The sequence below is a fragment of the Polychytrium aggregatum genome (assembly GCF_025602895.1).
Source record: "Polychytrium aggregatum strain JEL109 chromosome Unknown BJ171scaffold_186, whole genome shotgun sequence".
Classification (NCBI taxonomy): domain Eukaryota; kingdom Fungi; phylum Chytridiomycota; class Chytridiomycetes; order Polychytriales; genus Polychytrium; species Polychytrium aggregatum.
Window position 1 is genome coordinate 14,972 of NW_026516388.1, and position 15,384 is coordinate 30,355.

Genomic DNA, 15,384 nt, shown 5'->3' on the forward strand with positions numbered 1-15,384 from the left:
AAATGACTTGACCCACTTGACCGGGTGTGTGATATGATCCGACTGTGTTTGTCCGAAAATGACGATGTGTCCCGTTTTTTTCTTCAACACGCTGTCGATACTCTCTCCCGAGCCATTGACACAATAGATATTGAAGTGCCGACATGCGCTGGGAAGGGATGGATGCTTGCTGGATCAGGCGGATGGAAGCGACAGAGTGGTCGATGGTGGGAATGATGAACACGACAAGCACTTGATCCATGGATCCAGCCTGGTTCTTGGTTTGTTGGTGTTGTCTCTCATTGTTTTGTTCCGTCTCCTCTCATCACATCTCTCATCACATCTGGTTGCTCTGGACGCCTCCCTTGCCACTCCACTGCAGCTCCATTGCCACTCTCATCGCATCCCACTCCTCCACATTGCCCCCATGGCTGCCAGTGTCCATCCCACAGCCGATATGGCTCGCCTTGCCATCGACAGCCACGACCCAGACATCTTCACCATCATCTGCTTCAACGACAGCTTCCAGCTCGCACTCGACCACGCCGCCATCAAGACTCTCCTCCGAGTGTGCAAGCGGGCCCGGCCTCTCCTGAGCTCCAAGCTGCCTCGCTTCCACAACTGGTGTCAGAGTATGGAGCTCCTCAATCCAGATGGACAGTTGCGGATCGGCCTCACGCCGAGCGACGAGATTGCCATCTCACTTCACTGCGAGGGTCAACAGACGGCCGACCGAATCTGGCTCGATATTCAAGCAGATCAAGGCAATGCTGCTGCCTCGTATCTCCTCGCCCGGATCCTCCAAAGCAAAGTCTCCCGACGACAGACCGATGACTCTCCCGACTGGGACACCATCCACCAGCAAATCACCACTCTCCTGCAAACGGCCGCAGACAACAACCACCCCATGGCCCAGTTCCATCTGGCCGAATGCTATTACCAATGTCTCGGAGTCGACCAGGACCATGCCAGGGCTGCCGAGCTGTATCGCCAGGCAGCCATCCAAGGATATCCGCGAGCTCAAGTCGGACTCGGTCGCTGCTTCGAGGGAGGCGAAGGTGTCGATCAAGGCTTTGACTCAGCCATCGAATGGTATTCCAAGGCCGCCGACCAGGGCAGCGAGGATGGTCGACTCCATATCGTGTTCCTCCGAGCCTGGTTCTCGTTCATCGGCCATGGTGTCGAACAGAGCGACGCCGATGCCTTCCACCACTGGCAGGAAGTGAGCACCCAGTCCACCGACCCGGTCCTCAAACTCATCGCCACCCACATGCTCGGGTGGATGCACTACCTTGGCCGAGGCACCATGCGCAACAAGCAGAAGGGCGTCAAGCTCATCCGCGACAACATGTCAGACGACTTTCTCCTCTGGGAGAGCAACTGTCTGTCCGTGTGGTCTCCCATATCATCCACAACCGCGGCGGCACGCAAGTTCTTCGATCTGTGCCAGCTCGGATCCGATCGAGACTGGCTCTGCAGATATCTGATGGCCGTGTGTGTGTTCCAAGGATTCGGAACCACCGAGGACGAGAAGAAGGCAGCTGGTATATTCGAGCAACTCGCCAACGACGGTCACAGCGATAGCCAATTGCGGATCGGAGGGTGCTACTACTGGGGTCGCGGAGTGTTGGTAGACAGCCAGAAGTCATTCGAGTGGTATAGCAAGTCGGCCGACCGAGGCAATTCGTATGGACAGTGGTGGGTTGGTGTGTGCTATTCCAACGGATACGGAACCGCCAAGGATGTTGCCAAGGCAGTAGAGTGGTATCGCCGGTCGGCCGAGCAAGGAAATCGATACGGACAGTGCTGGATCGGTTTCCGCAGCGAGATGGGCTATGGTGTCCCTGAGAACGTCGACACTGCCGCCTTTTGGTATCGCAAGTCAGCCAACCAGGGTTACGATTGGGCCATGGACAGCCTTAAGGACATCGACCAGTGGCCCTGATCCCCGAGTCCCTCCCGAGTGCAACTTCTAACGCTCAAGTCACTCCAGCCAAACATGCAACCAGAGCAGCCGAGCAGCCACGCCGTTTTCACCATCCCAGCAACCACGGTCCCAAACAGCAGACTTGCGGGACGGTACCATGTGGCAGCAGCAGTTCTCGAGGGGCACTGTATTTGACATTCAATATATCACGATATACAAAGTGATGCTGTCCCATGAGCGGTGGCTCAGGTTGGCAGATCATGAAACACCGACCAATTTCCCGAATCTGCATGGAGACACGCGGCACTCGATCTGAAGCCATACTTGCGCGAATGTATTTGCATGACCCAGATCACCATCGCCACGTCGCTGTGGGTATCTAGCACCGCCGATATCCTCCCAGAGTCGCCCGACGTCGACTGAGGTCACCGAGAGGAAGGGCCGGGGAGAGGTCAGGGAGGCGCTCCGTCTTGGGCTCGCTGTCGGCGAGGGTCGAGAGGTCGGGCAGCAGATCTTTCCTGAGATTCCGCTTGGCAATCTCCTTGTTCTTCTGCAGACAGTATGTCTCCTCGATCAGGGCTATCTGTGCCTCTGACTCAGCGTGCTGGTCAGTCAGACGGACACGGAGCTCGGCACCCTCTTCCCCGTCATATATGTCGGACTGGTCCCACAGGTCGGTTGAAGATATGTGAAGCAGTACCATCCGAGGCTGGGTGAGAACGTGCACCGTACTGAGACACCCTCGTTCGCCTAGCCCGGCTTCGTGCTGCCGAGGCAAGACTCTTTGCCAGCATGCTCACCAGTTTGATCTTGAGGTACTCGCCCTTCATCGCAGCGACAAACGAAACGTCTGTGGGTGCATGGATGTCCGGCGAGATATACGGAAAGGAGTCGCCCGATTTGAGAGATCGGATGCTGAGCAGCTTCTCCTTGACATGATCCGAGTCCCTGTACAGCGACTGATATTCATCGCTGCGAAGCCTGACCAGCTGGTAGTTGTCGTCGTGGCGGGTGAGATATATGACCTTGATAACGTCGACGGTTCCTGTGAGAATGATGTACAGATACCGGATGGGGTCGCCTGTGGGGTCGCAAGATCGACGCCGATGGTCAGGGCCGTGCATCGAATCGACGTCATGCACTGCCATCTGTGCATCGCAAAGGTCTAGGAAGCGGAGAGCCATCGCCAGAACAATCAGCACCTTGGGTCAAAACAACTTGCTTGGCATCGACAAAGACGGTCTCGCATGCTTGGGCGAAAAACGACATGGTCCTCCACGAGCATCCGCTGAACAACGGCAGTGTCTGGAAGAGCTCGATGATGAGATCGGCCTTTTTGACCGCATGACCCTCGATGTCCATGATCTCCAGAAAGTCGTCGCCCCCAATGTGCATCATGGCACAGTCGGATTGGCAAACGATGGTGTTTGGGCGTCTGCGGACCTACAGGAGAATCGTGTGATATGTGACGTGTACTTGACACAACTGATATGTGGACAAGCTTCGAGTAGTAGCAGTGCATGGTGGTCCATGGCAGTATATTGTGGTGTATGGCAGTATATAGTGGTGCATGGTGGTGCATGAACTTGTCATGTGGCGACTTACCGTCTTGTCCTCGACCGAGAATTCGGTCTCGCCGATCATGTCGCCGGGTCGGAAGAAGTCTTTGTTGTCGGCTCCGGCAGCCTTGCACTGTGGTCCAAGCATCAGTATCAACCACGACAGCAGCATGACTCACTTCGCACCGCACCCATTTCCCACCCGAGCCACGCCAGCCATCCGCATACCTGTCCCTTGATCAACAGATAACAGCCTTCGGCGCGATGGCCCTTGCGAAACAGCACCGTCCCAGACGTGTGCATTTCAAGCGTCATCCGGGCAATCAGCATTTCCCTGATCTCGTCCGTGAACCGCATAGTCCATCCTGGAACGGCATTGAGAGTGTTTTTGAGCTTCTTCCAGTCCTCGTTTGTCCATGTAAACTGGGGCCGCGCAAACAGCGCTCGGACCTCCATCGAGAGCACCGTGCTTTCCCACATTCCCGATAACCCATGGCAGACTTCGGCGCCGTCATGTTGGAGCGAGCACTTGAATGCCCGGGCAGTGAGCCATATGATGATGGCTCGCCGCACAGCCGCCTTGAACTTTTTGATTGTCGCCGAGGATCGCTGGCTGCCCGTGATGGATAGCTGCAGGTACTGACGAATGGACATGCCGAGGCTCTGGAGGCGGGATGATATTGTCGGCTTGGGTGCGGTGGTCAGTTCCAGGAGGTCAGTGACGATGGACTTTCTCCTCGGCAGGACGCTATCCTCGCTGGATGAGGGTCTCTTGGCTGCATCGATGAGGCACGAGATATCGTCATCCGAGCCCAGCATTTCAGCATATTTCTTGAGCTTGACGAGCAGTCGTTGCTCGAGATTCATGGAGTCATCGTCGCCAACTGTCTTGGATCGTACTTTCAAGTGGCTTGGTCGTCTTTCTTCTGCCAGCACCGAACGTTGACTCGCCTCAAGAGTTGTCTGCGAGCTCCGTGAGGCTATAGCCGATGCACGGCGAGACACCTCCGGAGCAAGAGGCACTATTAGCCCCTCATGAACGGGAGTGGTGATGCCACTTGCCCGCCGTCGGGGGGTGCGCTGTGGGCTTGGAGTCCCGGTGTCGGGGTCCAGAACAGCACTATCGCTGCGGGTACGGATCCTTGGCTGGCTGGGATGCAGCAGCTCGGCTTCGGCCTTGACGATCCCAAGGGACGTGCGTCGGAATGCAGCCCTCGGTAGCGTCGCCGGAGAGGCTGGAGAGGCTGGGGGATGGATCATCAACGAAAGGCGCCGGCTCGGATTGATCTCGGGAAGCTTGTCGACACTGTTCGTGGTTTGGTACAGATTTGAGTCGGGGACATCTGGGTGGTTCCTGTCATATATCTGCTTGAGCGGGTTTGACCTGGTGGACAGAGTGGACAGAGTGCGCGGCGACGAAGGATCCATTGTGGTTGCTGGTGGTCACCAACAAACTGGTCTGGTCGAGGTGGCTGGCAGTTTTGTTCTTCGCAGCAGTGAGAGCTGGGTTACTTCTGCTCGACTGTTCCGTCGAGTTTGTCCGTGCTGATCAGTGCGACTCGATATTTGGGCAAAGTCGATCGCTCGGTGCCAGAGTCCAAGAGGCTATTGATGGCATCTACCGATTAGTCGATATCAACCAGCGGAGGTGCACGAGACTCCGTGGTGCTGCTGCAATAGAAACGTTGACTATATCAGACGGAGCGACAGGCACCCCGAAGCACCTGAACGAGGCGGCAGAATCGAAAGTGACTGGAGAAACGCAAGAGTGTGTACCAGATCGATGCCAGCAGGACCAACTGCGAACATCGGCGGTCGATCGGCGTATGGCGCAAACTTGGCCGCTCTCCGAGAGCTCGTTGAGAAGAGGCGCCTGGCTCGGCATCCCAATACGAAGCAATCTTTGAGCAGTGCAGTTTGTTGGTCGCTGACTCTCGATTGGTTGTCGGCCGCGAGTACTTTGCCCAGTGTACCAGCCATATACCCGCAGGCGGCTTCCCATCGATCACTTGCCCGTAACAATCATTTGGGGCCGTGCAGGCAGGACGGTTGTTCCGAGCTACACAATCGGATTGCATCGGTGCGGACAGCCGAGTAATTCAGAGTCACTGTTCCTCCGAAATGCAGCCACTGTTCCTCCGAAATGGAGTCATTGGGCTCTAGCGCATTCTTCCGGCGCAGAGTTTGGCGATTCAAGTCGTGGCTGTGATTGGTTACTGCTTCAATGGGTTTGGAGCACAGTAAGAGCGACATATTGTCGATTGCAGCAAATGAAAGGTTGGAGTGCACGCATTTCACTTCATCCAGAAAAAAACGAAACTCCACACCTGCTTCCATGAACATGAAGTATGTGACGGCTTGCGTCCAACTGAGCCATAAGAAATGAAACAGATCACCTTCGAGTGAAGACCGTCGGCCGCTCTCCGAAATCCACAATCGACTTGCACTGGTCTCGGAGTGCCAGCGGTGAATGGTGCTCTTGGGCACACTGAATACGGAGGCAACTTTTCTCAGGCTATGAATGAGGGGAGTAGCACCCCAACGCAGAATGGTCATGGCCAGCGCGGATTTGTCTAGGGTGAAAAAACATTTAATCAACGACCAAAAAAACAGGGTGTCCCGTTTCTTTCTGGATTGACTGGATTGACTGGAAGAAATGGATACTTCAACATGCGCATGGCTTGTGTGCGTTGTGGGCTGAATGGCGCTGAGCAATCTGGCTGAACAACGTCGACCGAGGCTTCCATTGGTATGATGAACTGTCGATGGCATGTCATGGGGCGGGCACTCAGTGAGATGGCTGGACCGGCTTGGCTGCTTGCCGAGTGCAATATGATTCGACTACTGCATCCCATTCGCTGTTCAAGCACGTAATTGTCAATTTAGCTCTGCATGTTTCCAGGGCACCCAAACCTAATCCGTGAACAGCGAACGACGAACATGCTGGGAGGGTGAATGACCAGCATAGCAAATGGAAAATATGTATTCAATAGTGTGAGGACATCTGTGTGACGGGCTTGATATTGATCAGTACTGAGCTGCCTCCAATACTTCTATCGCAACTCAAGGTCGATCGCAGCGATTGATGGAGCGGTTCTGCTGCCTCTATGCTGTATCGTGAGCTCTACCGGCAACGACACCGCCATCGAGGCCGTTCATTTGCCCTGCAACTCGCGTGAGTGGACAATCTCGACCTTGTAAGTGACTTTGGCATCGGAGATAGTCAGCAATTCATCGGGCTTGTGACTACGGAGTGGTGCCATAGTGTCGTTTTCATCATATTGGTCGCCAATAAGTAACCCCAAGGTAACTGTAGCAAAAGGAATCTCAAACACATATGAAGCGATTGCTGCAGTATCCCGGGCACCCTGAGTGAGTGATGGCAGGTGGGTGAGTTGGCGAGAAGACGCGGTACAATGGACCTGGATCGTTGTCGCGGGACTTACCGCTCTGCTCGGGGAGAAGATGAATATGCGTCTGTCCACCACATGGAGGTCAAATATACCAACATCGCTCTTGCCACTCTCAAGGTCTCGGCTGTGTCGCGACAGTCTCACTGTCGAGAAGAGCGTTGTTGTAATTGCCGAGTCGGTTCGCGATTTGACCGCCGATCCTATTTCCATGTTGGTCACCCTGCTGCTCTGCGTAGCGGTTGAAGCGCCTTTGCTCATATTCTTTCGGATCTCGGCGATCGCGCCTGTTGAATCGTGACCGAACGTGACGGTCATGTAGACGGGAACCACCAGGGGAACGAGTGCTATGCCAAGCAGAAAGTGGAAGGCCAAGCGCATCCCCGCTGACACAAAGACATTCGTGAACACTGCAAAGAGCAGGTAGATCATCGTGACGAGGCTGGAGGAATCGACGGAGCACATGGTTAGTCCCGAGCCAAGCCAAATTCTGTGCCGGTCGTGCTGTGGCATAGTGGTCCAGCGACGATCCTCTGTCTCTGCCAACGGCCTACCTCGAGCTTGCCATGATCCACTTGACCTCATAGCTGTCAGCAGGATGTGATGTGAGTCTGTGGTCAATCTACTGTCCCAGACTGGTACATTCAATGCAGTTCAACACCAATTGTCATATCTTGTGCATCGTCTTCCTTCAGAAATCGATATGTCCGTCGTTCCCACTCAACCGAGTGATACACTGCCATACTCAGTGCCTACCTGTAGCAGATCGAGTTTCGCAGCTCGACGGCATACACTGCCGAAACCAGAAATACTCCAGAGTTGAATCCTATCTGAAGGCCGCTGACGATGCTGTTGATGCTGGGGTCGGCTGCCATGCACAATGTATAGACGCTGAGCCCATCTGCGCTTGTTGCCACATTGACTGGTGACAGGATTGAGAGTATATCAAGGAGCAGGGTGATGATCTTGGTTGGGCATGAGAGGCACAGTTCGTCGAGTCAGTGTGGATTCGATCAACGTTGTTGCGGTTCATCTGCATCATCGACAACGGCACTCACAGTGTTGATCGCCAAGATGGCTGCTACAATCGTGAGCAGGAGATTGTTCGGCAGAACCGACTGCGATATCTTGGTGCTTCTGCGTATCATCAAGAAACCTGCACCCGCAAATCAGACGGGTGCGTGAGCGGTCATTGTGTGGTATCAGAAAGACAAACGACGTCGCTGCGACTCTTGGCAACACTGTGTTATCATGCAAAACAGGTGCACTGGGAAGCGCAGTCACTTACGAAGCATCTTGGATGCAATGCAGCTATGGGAGTGGAGCCCAGCGCTGTTAGCGGCAGCTTATTTTGGCCAACAGCTTCGTTCACGGCCGAGTGGCCCAACTGCACATGCACGGCACTCCAGATACACACCCTCCAATGAGCGAAATCTTGATGTTCTCCATGCCGTACTTGAACAGCCGACACAAGGCCTGAGAGGGAACTCCGAGCTCCGAGACAACCGATAGCATGCACAAGATAATGGCAAGGTGCACTGAGGGAGCGCATATCCGTGGCGGGGTATTGTGCGATAGCGGTGTATGTGAGAGGCGATGATAGTCCGTGTTGCGCAGCGATGGTTTCCAACACGAGTCACGGCGTCGAGGCCACGAGTTACAACGGGTCGTGGATGTACGATAATGTGCGACAGGTTGCTTTAATGGGAATCATCCAGCGGGCAGCACGCTCACCTGATATCACATAGAGTGAGTTGAAGAGTCGCAGTTTTTGGTGTTTGCGTGCTGCCAGGATTGTGAGGTAGAACACCGAAACGGTAGCCAAGGCGATGAGGGCCAAGCTGGCCCCAAACACCCCCCTGGAACTCAGCAGTGTCGGGTTCATGAAGACCAGCGGAGGGAAGTCCACCGGAATGTTCAGGAGCGGCGAAGTCACGTTCCAGACGGCCGTTCCAAACGTGGTTGTGTTGTAAAAATTGATCTTGTTGTTGGATGAGTTTGTAGCGTCGATATAGATATCTGCTTCATTGCTCCCGTAGTTACTGTTGTTGGCCTGGGATAGATTCAGGCATTAGTGTTTGATCTGTGGGTGTTCTGAGCAGTCAATTCAACCTAGATCGCGCATGGAAGCTGGGGCTCATACCAGTGCCACAGCTTGATACGCTCTGTTGATTGCAGCAACAATACAGATGAGTCGCGCTCCATGAGATGCGTCAGAAGTTCATTATGGCTGCTGGTTGCTCATATAGTTCGCTATTATGACTCACCCAAACAATCGGCTGCCTTGGGCTTCAACCACACGCAGTATGTTCATGGAGACGGGAATCCGATCAGCTTCTGGTGATCCGGACCTGATGAGCCACGCTCCGAGACAGACGAATGCGTACCATTATAGTCGAGTGGTCCTGTGGGTCCCATGTATGAATAGTTCAAGAATGACGAAATCTGGAGGAGAGATCGCTCAATGGTATTGGATATGATGCTGTCGATGCTGACACCGAGCTTCAAGAGCTATGTGTTAAGGGTCGTTGGCATAGATCGGCATCGATAAGTACAATAGTTTGTATCGCTATTGGTATCGCAGTCGGTATCTCCACCAGCAATTGTGCCTAGTACTGCGGTTCGATTGGCCATCAACATGGATCTGCACGTCGCCAGCCTGACTTTGCCTTTCAGCACGACTCTGCTCACTCAATACCCGTCTGTTTCGCCTCCATGACGGCCACAGAAAGAAGGCCTATCAAGGAGCATATATCCGCCACGCATCCACAGGACCAGGAACAAACGCTTACACGATCGAAGCCAAGGACAATGGAGAGCGCACAGTCGTATGTTTCCCTGATCCAGATCAGCCAAAGGCTTCTGGTCAGAGGCACGCGAAACTCCGATGATCGATCGCAGGACTGATTACTCCAGATTAAGATCGTACGTCCTGCCTGCAATTTGTCTTTCCGCTCTGAAGCTACTGCAACTTACGCTCCAACGGGCAGGAACAGTGGCTCCGGAGCGTACACATATGTCATGGTGTTGTTGTACTCTGTCCACGCAGGTGTAAGCGGAAAGTTGGATGATGGACCAAAGCTGGATGTGATTGACACATGAGTTGTGAGATATGGCAACCACCAGTATCGTGTACTGCAAGTTCGGGCCGTCTAGCGTCCCAGTACTTTGTTTGGAGAGACAGACGTTCTGGATATCCGTAGTTCATCAACGCCTTATGCAGTGCCACTCACATTACGTAGTTCCTGAGTCGGAATATGGCATTGGTAATCATAGCAATACAATGTAAGTCAACACTTGTGGTCCGGAGATAGATTTGAAGAAAGAGATACAATCGCGACAGCTCATCAAACGGTCATCGCCGCCAGAGAATCCTTACATCCCCTCGCCACTGTCACCGGGTTGAGCAAGATGAAAGCGAGCGGCGGGTCAAGTCAGAACGGTGCATGAGACCTTTGGCTCTGTCTGCAGCTCAATTCCGTCACGTTCGCACAATGCTCGCGGCGACATAACATGGCTCATCGATACCACATACTAGCTTCGTGTGTATGTGCTGTTGATGGGGCCACCAGCCTCGGGAATCAGCACGTTCTCGAATATGTGCTGATAGCCGTAGACCTCCATGACCCCGGCAACGTTGTCGTTCATTATACCCTCGTACGTAATCCAGACATACTCTTGGCTTGTGAGCATGTTGTACCTGAGCCGGAGGGTTCAAATGGATGAGAACACCTAGCAAATGCCAGATCTTGCAGGACATGTACTGCGCATCATGAATCCTGCTCCAGCGCGCACACTCAACGAATGTGTCATTCAAGCACTCTCAATGAAGTGCCTCACTTTTTGGCCTTGATTTTACAGATATATTGTGAGAGATGTCAGTATCTGTGCCTGTATGCCGATTGCGGGACAGTCATGCACTCCACGCGAAACATACCCATAGATATGCCAGCGAGATCGGAAAGATGGATGACATCCCCACTATTATTCGTGCGTTGGTCGCTGCTACCGCTTTCAGCGGCGTCAGAAAGTCTGATCCGAGCGGGAAGCGTCCATCGCCAATCTCCTGAACGGTTCCAAGCACCTCGATTCCAAGGGTGCTGGCTTGGTCAAGGAAGCTGGGGAGGAGGGTGTATCCAAATTTGTCGACATTTCGGTTCTGGGATGCAGAGATGTCAGTTGTTCTGGCGACCGTGGATCGAGAAATGCCGTAGAAGCCACCAAAATCATGGGAGCGATTGCAGCAACATGCGACCTGTGACATGGATCGCCCGTCGTTGAGAGTACGCCAGCTTACCGCAACCATGACGGCCACTCTGTGCCACCCCATTGCATGTATCCACAACGCAAAGGCTGTCGGCGATTTGAAGGATAAAAAATAAGAAGCAAGCCAAGAGCCATCCGTGGATGCGTCGCGCATAGATTCCGGTTCATGGCGTACCTCGTCCGTGGATATCCGCAGATGGAACTGTTCGGAAGGAGGTGTAGTATAGCGAGCGATCGGAGAGCTGAAACGAAGCATTATGCGACATAATCAGCAATGGATTGTGTCACCAGAAAGATACGGCTCCGCCTCTGTGCCATTCAACGACCTTTACCTCGTCGTCGATTGTAGTGGGGCTGCAGATCTACTCGTCACATGGCGGAGGCAGTGGTAAAGGGACATGGTCAGGACGAACTAAATCAAATCGCGAATCGCTGGTCGCGATCGGCGCTCACACCATATTGCGGACTGCCATCATTGTATGCACATGGAGGAGTGGCCTTTGTACAGTGTGCGCATATTGTACAAGCCCACGATCTCGTCGATTTGATTCGCTCACCGGGACATTCTGAGTAGACGCCCAGATAGACTCCAGCAGAGTTGCATCGGCCGCCAGATACGCATCACCTATGATGGCGTTGTTTCCGTCCCGGGTAGCCGCAATGGCAGCGGTCAACTGAGAAAGAAGCTCATGATCAGACACATTGGAAACATCAGCCATATCGATCTACGGCAGATAGTCTGAGAGCCGAAGGTCCGTGCTGTGCGGCAGCGACGTTTACCCCGTTGGCTGCCGAGTCGATGAATTTATCTTGAAACGAGTTGTAACCTGTGATATTGAGATACTACAGCATGATCCGATATAACCGCAGACGAGGTGAGATACGTATTGACCGAGTTGGTGGACACACCTCGATGGCGGCGCTTAACCTTCCGCCACCCATCTGCCAGCCGAAACAAGTTCGTTCCGGTCGCGACGGAAGGACAAACGCCGATGCTGCATTCGGTTGAAGTGAGGCTGTACAGGCCGTGCGATTCAATATGTCGAGAGTTCTGGGGACCTATAGGAGCATGAACCTACAATATTTGGCAAGATATCGTTCCTGTGTGGAGCAAGCGACGGGTAAGATATCGATCAAAACAGCGCGCGTTAGGAGACGAGGTTGCGCTTACTGGTGGTTGATGTTGAGCTGGAGGGCCCTGAGGCCGCTCATCCTGAGGGTCATTTGGAGTTGATGGTTCAGTTAGAGCTTGGTTCGAGCATATAGCGAATGGCTCTGGCGCACGAATTTGCATTGTTCTCTCGACAAGCGGTATTATTCACGTCGACGGGCGCGGATGCACATCCCGAACGAAACGGCGCCCCAGAAATTCGGCCCTCGAACTACGCGAGACATAAGCGCTGAAAACGTGATTCTCACATCTCTAGCGCCTCCCGGCTGGTGTAGAAATAGTAGTATGGGTCAGAGTTTGCGATGGATGGGATCTGCGCTTGGGCAATGACGCTTTCCCAATAGAGAAGGCCAATATTGATTGTTCGAGTGAACGACGCGTTCTTGTTGGGATGAACAGAGAGATCCAGGGCCAAGGCGCCCAGGGCCGCACCGGCCACCAATACAAGCGCCGGGGTGAACCAAGCTGATCTCATCGTCAGCGATGGGTTGGAGGATACCAAAGCGCAGAGATGGAGTCCATGACCTGCGCCGGGTGCGCGAGGCTCAAGAATGGGCTGGTCGCTTGTGGCCGCATTCGCCTCGAGGGGGCGGACCACGGAGACATTCGGTTGAATCAAGCAGGCCCGCTGTGGGTTTGATCGCCCCAGACACATAACGATAGTGTCGCTCGGCTATTTGCATGCTACCATCCGTTGGTCCGCCTCGAGCCTGGATCTCGCACCCAGCAGGATTGATGTTCTGCCGGATAGTGTGGAACTTTTCCGAAACCAAGTGGAATACCCTGTTTCGAGTCTGGGATTTCATTTTAGTTTCCGGATGACCCACACATATATACACCCATTGTCCGTCGTGACCAAGGAGGTGAGAGCTCAAGCGACGTGAGTCACTCAATGATATTGTTATCGAGAAACCACAGTAGTGCCCAGAGAGTCGAACACTTGCACTTCAGGAAATCGGCTGGGTATATTCAGGCTGATGCTTCCCAAATCAAAAACAAAGCGATTGTCAATCAAGACTGGACGCAAACGCACGGCTTCCTTGCTCCGACGGGAATATTGGGAAAGAATTGTCGGCATGAGAGCGCGATCAGAGCCATCTGCTAAGCTGTTCAAGGTTGGCGACGGCGCTTTCATAACCGTGCTGGGCAGCCTTGCGGTACCAGAAGACGGCGGTGTCAATGTCCGCGGCAGCACCTCGTCCGGTCTGGTAGCAGTCCCCGAGGCAGCACTGGCCCTGCCGATTGTTCTGCTCAGCCGACTTGCGGTACCACTCAAATGCTTTGGCATGGTCGACGGCGACACCATATCCCCAGCGATAGCACGTCCCAACCATGGTCTGTGCATACGAGCTGTCTTGATCGGCCGACTGGCTGAACCACTTGAATGCCTTTGACTCGTTCGACGAGATTCCCTCGCCAAAGTAGTGGCATCTGCCGATCCAAAACTGGCTATCGCTGTGACCTTCAGCGGCGAGTTGCTCGAATATGCCAGCTGCGCTGCTCTGGTCCCTCGCGACTCCGAAGCCGTTGAACAGACACACCGCCATCAGATGCTTGCAGAGCCAGTCTCGATCGGATCCGAGCTGGCACAGATCGAAGAACTTGCGTGCCGCCGCGGTTGTGGATGATATGGGAGACCACACGGACAGACAGTTGCTCTCCCAGAGGAGAAAGTCGTCTGACATGTTGTCGCGGATGAGCTTGACGCCCTTCTGCTTGTTGCGCATGGTGCCTCGGCCAAGGTAGTGCATCCACCCGAGCATGTGGGTGGCGATGAGTTTGAGGACCGGGTCGGTGGACTGGGTGCTCACTTCCTGCCAGTGGTGGAAGGCATCGGCGTCGCTCTGTTCGACACCATGGCCGATGAACGAGAACCAGGCTCGGAGGAACACGATATGGAGTCGACCATCCTCGCTGCCCTGGTCGGCGGCCTTGGAATACCACTCGATGGCAGTGGCGAATTCCGTCAGAGGTCCAGCACTGATCATCATGTAGAAAAATTGAACATTCAGCAATAGCAGCCAAGTGTATGTGCCTTCCAGGCGAATGTATTGACAGTGAATACAGCTATTGTCATGTCCAGCACAATCCACATCATGACGCTTTTGTTCACGAGCGTTGGGTGGGAGACGCCTGGGCGGAATCGATCTCAAGGAACCCTATAGAGCTGGCTGGGAACACAGCTCGAAACCGTGAATGCTGATCCCAATTCACATCCTCATTCACTCGATGCCCGGACAGCAAGGGAGAGTGGTGGTGAACGCGTTTGTATTAGCAAGGACATGGACGTTGTGGTAGCACATGCCGAGGCTGTACTGAGCATTTGCATTTCCCCGAGTAGCAGCCTTGGTAAACCACTCAACAGCTTTTGTATAGTTTTTGGTGACCCCATGACCGATTTGGTTGCAGATACCGAGGTTGTGCTGAGCCCCAACATGCCCCTGATTGGCGGCCTCGGTGAAACATTCGACCGCCTTGGTGTAGTCCTGAGTGACACCTTGGCCGTTGTAGTAGCGGTTGCCAAGCTCGAATAGGACTTCTGCGTTCATACCGAAGATCACCTGCTGGATATCCGGGTTCATCGTGGCGGTATCATCATGATATTCTTTAGCTGGACATGGTATGATTTCGATCGGGGGTGTTGGATTTCTCTCTGTATCCACGATTTCAGTTGGTACTGAAAGCGAACTCTGTCGCAAGTCAGTCAAGCGGGAGAGTATATCGGAAAATTTAGGGCGCTTGGTGGGATCTTGGCGCCAGCAGTCTTCGATGAGTGACCAAACATCGTCGGGGATACCATCAAGTCGCTTGGGGCGCTTTCCCTTCTCGACCAGCCGCTCGATCACTCGCCTTTCATCGCTTGACCATCGGCGGAAACCCAAACCGGATCGGCGTTGTTCAGTACTTCGTACATGGTGATGGCGAATGCATAGACATCAGTCTTGATCGTGGTGCCAGATGGATTCTCGTCGTCGAGCATCTCGGGGGCCATGTATCCCTCGGTGCCTCCAGTAGAACCGGTGGTTCGATTGGGGTTCATCGAAGCCGAGGTGTGCTTGGTTCTGGACAAGC

General features: G+C 53.9%; 4 protein-coding genes across 4 annotated transcripts; 1 reads left to right on the forward strand and 3 right to left on the reverse strand.

Annotated features, from left to right (window-relative positions):
- Positions 1-421: 421 nt before the first annotated feature.
- On the forward strand, positions 422-2,171 carry BJ171DRAFT_452255 (uncharacterized protein). The gene is made up of 2 exons (XM_053108217.1): positions 422-1,122; positions 1,459-2,171. Exons 1-2 carry the CDS (start codon positions 437-439, stop codon positions 1,922-1,924), a joined length of 1,152 nt encoding a protein of 383 aa, XP_052961499.1. The 5' UTR covers positions 422-436; the 3' UTR covers positions 1,925-2,171.
- Positions 2,172-6,473: 4,302 nt separating this feature from the next.
- BJ171DRAFT_102883 (uncharacterized protein) lies at positions 6,474-8,254 on the reverse strand. The gene is made up of 6 exons (XM_053105392.1): positions 8,164-8,254; positions 7,934-8,031; positions 7,632-7,840; positions 7,430-7,462; positions 6,912-7,317; positions 6,474-6,833 (listed from the first exon to the last, which is right to left on the reverse strand). The coding sequence occupies exons 1-6, from the start codon at positions 8,168-8,170 to the stop codon at positions 6,621-6,623; spliced, it is 966 nt and encodes a 321-aa protein (XP_052961500.1). The 5' UTR covers positions 8,171-8,254; the 3' UTR covers positions 6,474-6,620.
- A 1,983-nt stretch (positions 8,255-10,237) lies between these two features.
- Positions 10,238-12,463, reverse strand: BJ171DRAFT_102890 (periplasmic binding protein-like I). Its single transcript, XM_053105393.1, has 10 exons — positions 12,313-12,463; positions 12,221-12,242; positions 11,922-11,984; positions 11,699-11,815; positions 11,474-11,503; positions 11,317-11,383; positions 11,173-11,228; positions 10,813-11,034; positions 10,716-10,723; positions 10,238-10,575 (listed from the first exon to the last, which is right to left on the reverse strand). The coding sequence occupies exons 1-10, from the start codon at positions 12,363-12,365 to the stop codon at positions 10,410-10,412; spliced, it is 804 nt and encodes a 267-aa protein (XP_052961501.1). The 5' UTR covers positions 12,366-12,463; the 3' UTR covers positions 10,238-10,409.
- A 937-nt stretch (positions 12,464-13,400) lies between these two features.
- BJ171DRAFT_469099 (uncharacterized protein) lies at positions 13,401-15,205 on the reverse strand (the record flags this gene model as incomplete). The annotated part of the gene is made up of 2 exons (XM_053108567.1): positions 14,575-15,205; positions 13,401-13,809 (listed from the first exon to the last, which is right to left on the reverse strand). The coding sequence occupies exons 1-2, from the start codon at positions 14,892-14,894 to the stop codon at positions 13,401-13,403; spliced, it is 729 nt and encodes a 242-aa protein (XP_052961502.1). The 5' UTR covers positions 14,895-15,205.
- Positions 15,206-15,384: the final 179 nt, after the last annotated feature.

What these genes read in the sequence shown, in the direction of transcription:
- BJ171DRAFT_452255 (XM_053108217.1), top strand. Translation starts at nt 437, where the DNA reads ATGGCTCGCCTTGCCATCGACAGCCACGACCCAGACATCTTCACCATC. An exon ending in GATGGTCGACTCCATATCGT is followed by an intron (nt 1,123 to 1,458) that starts GTTCCTCCGAGC and finishes CTGGCTCTGCAG; the next exon opens with ATATCTGATGGCCGTGTGTG.
- BJ171DRAFT_102883 (XM_053105392.1), bottom strand. An exon ending in CCATCTTGGCGATCAACACT is followed by an intron (nt 7,841 to 7,933) that starts GTGAGTGCCGTT and finishes TGCCCAACCAAG; the next exon opens with ATCATCACCCTGCTCCTTGA. An exon ending in TCTTCTCCCCGAGCAGAGCG is followed by an intron (nt 6,834 to 6,911) that starts GTAAGTCCCGCG and finishes TCACTCACTCAG; the next exon opens with GGTGCCCGGGATACTGCAGC.
- BJ171DRAFT_102890 (XM_053105393.1), bottom strand. Translation starts at nt 12,365, where the DNA reads ATGACCCTCAGGATGAGCGGCCTCAGGGCCCTCCAGCTCAACATCAAC. An exon ending in CAGCTCAACATCAACCACCA is followed by an intron (nt 12,243 to 12,312) that starts GTAAGCGCAACC and finishes TGCTCCACACAG; the next exon opens with GAACGATATCTTGCCAAATA. An exon ending in CCACTACAATCGACGACGAG is followed by an intron (nt 11,384 to 11,473) that starts GTAAAGGTCGTT and finishes GCTTCGTTTCAG; the next exon opens with CTCTCCGATCGCTCGCTATA.